Source organism: Chinchilla lanigera, unplaced genomic scaffold (genome assembly GCF_000276665.1).
Source record: "Chinchilla lanigera isolate Chin_1 unplaced genomic scaffold, ChiLan1.0 scaffold00010, whole genome shotgun sequence".
NCBI lineage: Eukaryota > Metazoa > Chordata > Mammalia > Rodentia > Chinchillidae > Chinchilla > Chinchilla lanigera.
In genome coordinates this window covers 32,869,872-32,880,259 of record NW_004955411.1, presented here as the reverse complement: position 1 = coordinate 32,880,259, position 10,388 = coordinate 32,869,872, and the positions used below count along the sequence as shown (strand labels likewise).

The 10,388-nt window shown below is 45.7% G+C and overlaps 1 protein-coding gene across 1 annotated transcript in view; it reads right to left on the bottom strand.

Moving 5' to 3' along the window:
* Nucleotides 1-10,388, bottom strand: part of Sobp (sine oculis binding protein homolog) — a gene marked incomplete at its 5' end in the record, with an annotated part of 153,542 nt that overhangs the window by 18,311 nt on the left and 124,843 nt on the right. The window contains 1 exon segment of the mRNA XM_013510791.1: nucleotides 1-1,143. Within this exon segment, the coding sequence (XP_013366245.1) occupies nucleotides 1-1,143 (1,143 nt within the window).

The following is a 10,388-nucleotide window of genomic DNA, read 5'->3' as shown; positions in this document are numbered from 1 at the left end:
GCCCGAGCATCCGGGCGGCGAGTCCGCCGACTTGGACGAGCCCTGCTTGGAGTCCCGGGGCGACAGGGAGCGTCCGCCGGCCTTGCCGCCCGCCGCCGCCGAGGAGTCGCCGGGGGCGCTGGGAATGAAGTTCTCCCCGTTGCTGGAGAACCCGTTGGGGGGCTTGGAATCATTGACGTGCGGGATGGGGATGGGGATGGGGATGGGCACGGGCAGGGGCACGATCACCGGGTACGGCACGAGCAGGGTGGGGGGCGGCACCAGCGGGGCGAGCGACGGCAGCCCGAAATTCATCATCTGGGGCACCGGCATCGGGCCGTTGGGCATCATGCTCACCGGCGGGAAGGGAAGACTTGGCAGGGGCGCGCCCGGGGGCGGCGGGGGCAGCAGGCCCGGGGGGTTCCCGGGCATGGTGGGGGTGCTCGGGGCGTGGATGTGGGGCGACAGCATGGGCCGGTGCATGGGGCTGGAGGTGGGGCCCAGGTTCCTGGGGCCGCCGGGCGGGGGCCCGATGCCAGGCAGCATGGGGTTGGACAGAGGGCTGTTGGGGTTGGAGGCGTGGTGCGGGGGCCCGCGGATGAAGGGCGGGCGGATCTGCTGCATGATCTGCTGCTCCATGAAGATGGGCAGCGGCACCGGGCCGCGGTTGGTCATCACCATAGGAGGGCTGCGCGGCGGGACGCCGAGGGGAGGTCCGATGCTAGCGGGCGGCTGGACGGAGACAGGAGGGATGTTTGGAGTCTCGCTGATGGGGATGGACTTGGGCACTGGCGTGGGGATTTTAGTGACAGAGCAGTTGGCAGTGTCAGATGGAGAGACGGTGGTGGACGCCGATGGGCCAGGGCCCTGGCTTTGGCCAGCTGCAGCCACCGGGGAGGGGGCCTTCCTCCGAGCATCTGTCAGCGGGATATTCCAAGAGTCTGGCGTGAGCAGCTGCACCCCGGTGCCTTCTGCTTTATTTTCCATGGGAGGGTGTAATGTACTGCACAGCCCAGCTGGAAGATTGGCCTGTGTCTCTTTGTAGAAAATGTCCATTTTGTATTGATTGAGACATTTTGCACTGCAGAACTGAAGCCTTCTTTCCCCGTCCCCAAAATCCAGGTATTCTTTTGTGTGTCTTATGTGCTTACACCAGTCACATACCTACAACACAGTAACGAGAAACCACAACAGGTAAGATAAGCAACTTCCTGGGGCAGATGGCGTTTCATGTTTCACACAAAGGCTCGCTCAAACTTTATCACAATTTCTCAAACAGGCTGAAGTGCTCTGTTCTAAAAGGTAAACTTCTGAGATATTTGTGAAATGATGGCTTTGCTTTATAAATACTAACTTTGGAATAGCAATGATCACAGTCTCTTACTCTCTTTTAAGAAACTGTGTTGTCAAGCATGGCTGGAGATGGTTCTGACAAAAAGAAGGACATAACCTGCCCTACAGAGCTGCCCTCACATTTTCACCTGTCAAAGAGGCTCACTGTGAACACAAATCTAAATAGTTTTGGAGGGAAGGATTCTCCAGAAAGGTTAGTGGATGTGAAACATAACCCCTTAAAATTCTCCTCACGCAAAGTCACTTTAAACTATCAACTGTGTCCAATAATGCAGTTGGAAAGGGTGTGCTGTGTTAACCAATAACACAAAGCACTGAACATCACTATGTCTGGCTTCCAAGGAGAAACTTGGAATTAGTCGTGAAGTCTGTGTGAGGTTTAGCTATTCCCAACCTGTGATGTTGCAGCAAGCTAGAATTATTTTTTGAGCTGTTTGCCCACTCCTTCTCAGTAGTCAGAATTTTTGGTGACATTTCTTGGCAGGCAGTCTTATTTAACAACTTTTCAAGCACCAGAGAACATTTTCCAAAAGTTGTTATGTCTCCCCTCCCCCTTCAAATCTACTCCTGGCAAAAGAAAGACAACGCCAAATTTATTTTAAAGTTGGGCTGCAGAACTAATTAAAGGCTGAGAGCTTTTCCCAATTGGAAATCACTAGACATCAAAGTTCAAAAAATAGTCATTCTCAGCTTCGGAACCCATTACTTTGGAGAAATTATTGTGATTTCATTAACACATTAATTTTGCAACACCATCAGCTCTCACAGATGGTGAAGACATGATCTACAATTCAAATATGACTCTTGTTTGCACAAATGTCTTTCCTTCATATGGCATTTTAAACAAGAATTAATATGAGTAATCTTGCCATAGCTATAAACAGATAAACAGATGTCAAAATTTTCAATAGTTCCTTCAGTGCCTCACTTTTTTTTTGGACAGAATTTTACACACACAATCTTTTCCTTCTTATTATTATTTTTTGTCATATCCTCAGCATTCAAGCCACAGAGCAGCAGAGGAAGAACTAAAATTCAGTCAATGGTGGGATTATTGAACTCTAGTTTCCCCCCAATACTGTCCTAATGGGACCCTGTTTTTGTTGTACAGAGTCTGTTCCATTGGTGTGAGTGCATTTCTAAAACTACTGTAAACTGATAAAATGAAAAGATGATAAATTTTAATAATGACTGGTCACATAAACAATGCAAAAACAACATATGCTGGGCATTTGATTACTCATCTCACTTAACTCTCAGCTCTCCTTGACTGTAAACAGTAGCAGCGTGCTGGCATGTGATTGTGGGCGAACGCGGGCATGGCAGATGTGGGTCTGTACGTGTACATCCCCTCTTTCCCTTCTCACTTTTTCGCTGATATTTACAGGTAATAAACTTGACAGTGTGAGAGTGAATAAAATATACTCATTGGCTCCACTGGTTTTTCTTGTCTGCTGTCATATCAAATTGCCCTTTCAACATATTTTTTGCAAAAATTTGAGGACATTTTGCTGAGTGCCATTTAATGATCAGAACACCTATTCTTTCAACTGCAGTCACTAAAGTATTAAAAATATTTTAAATGTTCATATTCACCTGTCTTTTGCTAAGTGTTTCAGATTGCTCTGAATCAAGGGAAGTTTTTACCCTAAGTGAGACGCTCCATTTACAAATACATGCAGAATTGCCTCTGATAAGAGGAGACCCACAAACTCCATCAGACCCTCAAATTTCTCATTTAGATAAAGGCTAAGTAAACTAGTATTGAAAACATAGTACACATACATTACTTTTTAAAAACCTTGATCTTTTTAATAAAGTTAACATATAATGATGTGGCATTTAAATTCCACTGTGAAATAAAACCACTTGCCTCCGTATCAGTATGAGGCCTCCACAGAAAGCCTAAGACATAAATTCATAAGCTTGAAGCTTCTTTTTTTTCTATAATCATGGGCTGAAAAAAATTATCAATGGATTGAACTAATTAAACCAATAAGCTAATTTTCTGGCATATTTCTTTTGGATCTTATTTTTTAACCATAAGGGGAAAAGTTTTCTGAAATTTTTAATTGGTTTTTAAATTCCCAGGTTGAATTTTTGTTTTCCTTCAGAGGATTCCTGTTTCCTCAAGCTAAATACTGTAAATATTTTCAAGTGGAGTGAAATATAATAATAACAATCTAAATACTGTACAATTTCAATGTTCTTTCTTCATCTCCTTCACTTTTAGTAATTCGTGGATGCGTTAGGGATGCTCTTGGATCTATCTGAATCAGTAAGTGAGATTTTCCTCCATATTTTATCTATTTCCACATAAAAGAATTACAGACATCAAAGTTAAAAACAAAATCCTGTTTCATCAAGCTTTCCCACTAAGGCAGAGGCCCAACCTCAGCAGCTTGGTTTTCGGCAACATCCGGAGTGTTCCGGTGGTAGTGTGCTCACCTACAAGGGGCTTGTTCCTGGGTAATGTGAGTGTGAATGTGCGTATCACCTTGCCTTCTTACATTGCAATTCCGAACACTAACCTAAAAATACAGAAAAGCAATCTTTCTGATGAAGCAAAAAATTATTAGAGGGAAAAAACTGTCACTTAAGAAATAATGAATCAAATCTGTCTTACAGGACACATCATTTAAGATGAGGTCAATGAATTTATGGCACAAATGGCTATATCATGTGAGGCAATAAAACACAGGACCATCATTCATTCGACATCTAACTAATGACACACTTCTAGTAATTAAAGATTTCATCATAAGAGCCTGAGCTGATTACTTAAGATGTGGTGGCTGGGTGAAAATATATACTACATCTCTCTCTTTAATAAAGTAACATTTGCATGCCTGTGAAATACAATGCACGTGACTCATAAAGTGTGGTTTTCTTAATTCTGGTATGGGGGGGTATTCTTCCCTTCCACAGATGGCTTTAAATTGTATTTTATTTTACTTTTCGAGGCACTATTCTTTCCCTCATTATGCCAACAAGTACCAAAATTCCTTCAGACATTTTAAAAGATAAAGATTAAGAAGCGCAGAGCTCAACTCCCTGGGTTCTGGAATGATTTCTCCCTAATTCCTCCCCAGCTTTGTTTCTGTTGGAACCTGGCCTCTCTGGTTCCCCTTCTCTCCCTAACAGGTCCCAGATTGGATGGAGGCTGCTGCTGTTTAATGATGCCAATCTGGGGACCGAACAATCAGCAAATGCAATGCCATTGAGCAAGACAGCTGAAATGCTTCGTATCACAAATACATAATGTATCACCAGGAAGACAAAAAGATCACAAAGGAGATAAACAAATGTGTGTTCCATTCAACCCTAGAACAGCAGTCCTCAAAAAGATTAAATTTACCTTCCTGGGATGGGTCCAATTTTAAACAACAGAATGAACATTTCCTTTAGTCCATTTAGAGTATTTATATTTTGGTGGCTGGCTGCCAGGGTAGTACTTATAAGCTCAGTGGCCTGATGGATTCACTCCTTTCCTGTGAAATAAATGTGTGGCAACCTACACCACTAAACTGCTCAAAAGACACTGCCTCAGCAGAAATAGCACTTGCTCTTGATACCAGAAAACTGAAAGGCAGGACTTCTGGTTCCTATAACTCTTTCCATCTTGTATTTCCCTGGAAAGAAAGAAAGCTATTCATGTTGGCAAGCGAGCCTTCATTTTTATATAAACGTCCAAAGTCAAAGCCAAAGTATGCCATGAGGTTACCCACATGGGCATGATATATACATTCTGCTGGGTTTAAGAGAAGATTCGGGTAACTGGGGGAGAGGGCAGGGTTTCTAATTAACACATTAATCAGCTGTCGGCTGTGGGAGTAAAGTTCATGCTTTAATGGAACCCACCGCTGCCTTCGGAGTGGTAATCTAGCACCAGGAAATATTTAATTAAGAAACCCTCTTGCTGAAACATTTCTTCTCTGGGCAAAGATGTTTGCAGCAATGGAACAGTAAAAAGATATTAGCATCTGCTTGAATGTCATCAACAATTTGAAAACAGAACATAAAATCTTCTTGTGCGTCTGACTTTCCACTTACACAGCACCCGGGCAACAGCTCTGGAGATGCAGCTCCTTAAGCAAAATGGCATTTTGTCACAGGAGCGTGGTTCTGCAGGCCTTGGCATGTTAAGTGGAGCATCTTGTAGTCCATGCCCAGCTCAAAGACTCATGAGCTCATTCGGGACTGAAGTGAAGGAGCGTGGAGAGATGTAGGTGGGGTGTTCTGGGCTTTGGCTACTGCCCTACCTGTTTGCAGTCACCTCCCAGCCTGACCCCGCCTGAGCACCTGCTCCTGGCCCTGCTCTGCAGAGCCACGTCCCAGCATCCAGTGTTACTTTGGGTCTTGGCAGTGCCTCCCACAACACCCTAGTTCTGTGCACCTAGTGGCAAAGGATGCTACAGAAATCACATGAGAACTGGACTCAGATGTGGGTGTGAGTCTGGGCTCCATCACTTAATAATAGTGCAACCTTATGCAGTCTCAGCCTCGTTTTCTTCATCCATAAAATGGCACTAATGGTAATAATAATTTTCTGCCAGGCGTATCACTAAGCTTATCACCTAGTGTATCTTTTTAATTCCCAGCCTGCTCCCATCCAGGTTGCTGATGGCACCTATGTCTTCAGTTCATTTTCTGCGGAGGATGGTTCTATGGCTGTTCAGGGAGGAGGAACAGAGCTGGCTTTCCTGGGAGCATGTGTGACTGTAAGAGAAAACGGGGCATATTTTTCTCTGGACAAATGCATGATGTGTCTCTCAGACACCAGCTGGGCTCTGCTTCCCAGGAGGCTCTGTCCTGGGGTAACAGAGGGACTGACTGCAGGGACAAGAAAGCCAGCCAGCAGTCCTGAGCACATCCAGCTGCCCCCATCCTGAGAAGCCTCAATTCAGCTCCTGCCGAGCCATCTTCTCTTCCTAGCCAGTCCCTCCCTAATTCAGGAAAAGCTTGACAAAGCAGCACGGCTGGCTGGAAATGAGTGTTAGAACCATTAAAATGAGTGATTCCTCATAGGCTCAACTGCTGTTTGAATAGTGGAAGCCATAAATGGTGCTATTTATGTTTTATTAAAAAACAGAGCGGATGGACGATCTGTGAGGCTTCATACATGGCAGAACCATCTCCAAAAGAAGGGCCAGAAGCCACAGCGTCAGATGCCTTTCAATCAGGCTGCCCCACCCTGCCATGGCAGAAGATGTGTGCGACAGGAGCCCTCACAAGCGAGAAGAGGCCACTGAAGCCAGGCAGGACTGGCAGGACGGGTGTCAAGCCCTGTATTCCAAGTTTTCATGCAAAGCTGGAACTGAAAGTGAAGGAAGAAAAAAAGACGCTGTAGCTATAGAAATGCAAAGCCACACAGAATTCAAGAGATGATTCACAAAGAAACAGAGAGGGCTTTTCACAAAAAAGCAAATTCATGAAGTTCACTTTCAGAATAGGAAACTTTCTGCAGGTTTAGACTCCAGCACAACAATGGTTGCTGCATACAGTATTAGTTCTTTTGGTGGTCTCCTCTCCCCTCCCCTCCCCAATCCTCACCTCCTGCTGCCTCCTTCCCTCTCTCAAATAGGATTTAGAATTCAGGGAGAGGGTGAAGAACATCCTCATGACTTGAAAATCTCAGAACCCTGGCCCCCAAGGAAATTGTTATACAGTGACTCAAGTTCTTCTTATCTCATAAGTTTTAAACTGGATTCCACAAGTCTCGGTCCAGGTCACTGGGACAGATCCTTCTCTTTGTCATGTGCCATGAGCTCTACAAAGTGGATCAGAAATGGGCTTGGTTTTCTGGATGTCAGTGAGCTTTGACCAATGGTCATTACTGCCTCAAGTCTCTGAGTCCACAGCCAAAGCAAGAGGTAGAATCCTGGCCTGTACTCCGTGATGCCAGGCCATCCCGACAGCCCAACACACGATTCAGACGGTGACTTCCCCTGGGCTGATGTGTCAGGCTGCCGAAGAGCGCCAGCCTATCATCAAAAACACTGCTTCGCTGAGGAGGTAAATGCCACTCTCATCAGCATGACACCAGTCATCCAGACGGAAATGGAAACATTAAGTCAAGTTTTGGGAAAACTTGGTCTACCTGCTGTCACATGTTTGCCTGTCTGTTTTGGCCAAGAGACCTCAGAGCAGTAAAAGTCAGCCCTGAAGGACTCAGAGACCATCTCATCCTCTCCTTCCCACTTGCGGTAGACCCAGACAGTGAATCTCTCTGAGCTTCAGGTGCTCAGCTATAAAGTGAGATGGACAGTAATGATGGTACTGTCAGGGGATGGGTGGCAGAGAAAGGAAACCAGCAAGGGACCACGGACATGGACAACGTGCCACACGGAAGCAGACCACAGCCTTCCGCCCCATTTCCCACTGTCTCCCATGCCAGTGTCACCCACGATGATGTGGTTTTTTCTCCTTTTTATCAACTCCAGGTAAGTACTACCTGCCCTGAAAAAGCCACCATCACATTGTCCTAAAGCAAGGCCCCCTGCATGTCAGGCACTGGGCTAGGAGCTGGGGCAGAGGAGAGTAAATGGAGCTCCTTATCCTCCTCCCAGCAGCAGAGTCCATGGCAGGAAATGGGGGGCGGGGCAGGGCTTGGTTTTGTCTTTATTCTGCCATTTCTGCTTCAAACTGACACTTTTAAAAACTGAGTTCCTGACTGTAATGGTTTTTTAAAATTCAAAAATAAGCAGTGAGCTGCACTCAAAAAGACACTGATTAGGCTGTGAACAGTGCAGGGAAGGGTCCACACACATTTTAAGGTTCATTAACCATCAATGGAAGAAACCAGCACCTTCTCTCTCCCCCATCCCAGGATGCCCTCCATCCCCACCCTGTTAACTGATTTGTCCTCACGGTCAAACTCAACTCTTTGTATGTTTGAGACAGGGTCTCATTAAGTAGCCCAGGCAGCCCTCAAACTCACAATCCCCCTGCGTTGGTCTCGTGGGGAGCTGGGATTATCAGTGTATAGCGCTGTGTCCAGCTCAGCTAACAGTTTCTAATCTACAAGTTATCCTTAATATTTTAGCTGTTCAGCCAGGCGTGATGGCACATGCTTGTAATCCCAGCACTCCAGTGGGGAGGCTGAGGCAGGAAGATCGTTGCAAGTTTGAGACCAGCCTGGGCTACAAAGTGAGCTCAAGGCCAGTCTGAACTCCATAGTGAGACCCTGTCTCAAAAAGACAAAAAAAAAAAAAAAAGTTTACCAATAAAACTAATTTTAAAAAAATATTTTAGCTGCTCAATGTCAAACTTTGTTTTGCTTTTCTAACTGAACGCCCATACTCCTCTCAGATGCACATCTCTGTGTCAGGGTGTGGATTTCCCTTGTTTACATTAACACTCCTGTTTTCCAAATACACATTTGAATCTCCTTTCAAATGTACCTTTGACTTTGTTTATTTTTCTCTTCCTGTTTTCTAAATTGTACTTGGATATCTGAAGTTGCAGTATTTGGGACTCGGAGAGCTCCCTCCCGGGCTAACAAGCTACAGAGAGGGGCGCTGGGACCCAGCACACTGGTGTCCAAATGAAGTGCTGGGTGCGGCGGGGTGGGGTGTGCCTCAGCCGTGGAGAGTTTGCTCGGGTGTGTGAGGCCTCAGGTTCATCCTGGCACTGAAAAGAAAGAGACAGCCTCGGGCAGGGAGGGAAGGAAGGAAGGTGGGAGGGCAGGGACAGTGCCAGTCGCCTGGCTTCTTTCTGTGGTCACTCATCTCACCTCCTGCATGAAGGATTTTTCAGAAAATGGCAGAAATCGTATTTCAACATACATGGCTTTGCACCTACAACAGCTAATCGCACACAAGCAGGACTCTTTGAAAAGAGTGCTATTACCACGAGCGCTGTCTGCAGCAGTCTTTTCTTCTGGAGATTTTAGGTGACTCTGGCTCCCAACCTCCTCACAGCCAGGCCGTGTCCCAGCAACAAATGACCACGAGAACAGTGCTGTGTGTGTGCGGGTGGCCCAGGGCAAGGGCACTGCCGGGCAGAATTAACAGCCCTCCGGCGCCCGACCTTGTGTCCCACTGCCCCCGCCCACTTTCTAGCTGCTTCTCGAAGACCTGGGCTGCTCCCAGCTATGACTTATTCATTTACTAACTATACTGGGCTTGCTTGGAACCTTCCGGGCACCTGGCAAATGGCTTTACTCTTGCATCACCTCATTTGATTGTTTTTTTAAAAAACAGGTTTTTTTTAAAGAGTTTTTATTTATTTTTTTATTTTAATGAATTTTTTTTTAAAGAGTGCAATGACCTTCTAAGGATCTTGCACACTTCTCTGTGCCCTGGGCCATGGAATGAGCCTACTGTGGATGTGTTGGATTATCTCACTTTAGAGCCCGATGTCCATCTCTGTCCAAATCCCTGTCCAAAAGCCATGGCTTTTCTTACAGTGCCTATTGCACATCTCAATTTGATATAATACTAGCAAATATACTACAACAACAGCCAGCAGTATTTAAGCACTTGTAACCATGCTGAGCATGCTACAAGGATTACCACATTTAACATTCACAAACACCTTATCATACACATAGCTGGATTTTAAATAGGTTAAATACCTTGCCCTGGATCACTTCTGCAGATAACAGAGGGCGAACTCAGATGCTAACTGAGATCTGTCTGGCTTCAAAGCCCATATTGTCCCACTACTTCAAAGGGTTTGTTTTACATTTTTCCTCAAGGTTACAGGATTAAGATGGCTGATTAGTATTTAATAATAAATCCTGCTTTTGAAATTTCAAAAATTGTAGACATTTAAAACCCCAAGAAACTTAGCAGGTTGAGCCCAGCCTCTCTCCCAGGCAAGCCTGGGTTTCCTTCACATGTAGGTGGTCTCCCAGGTGACACCTATGCTCCCAATGAGACAGACATCCATCTGGATCCTCCCACAAGGCCAAGAGTGACTCACACCACAGGGAGCTTTCTCCTTTGTGCTGACTTTGCAGTTGCAATATAATCACAGAGTCCTGGGCAGCATGAGGCTGCCTATCCAGGGTTGATTATTAGAAAGCTTAACCACTCCACTGCCCCCTCACA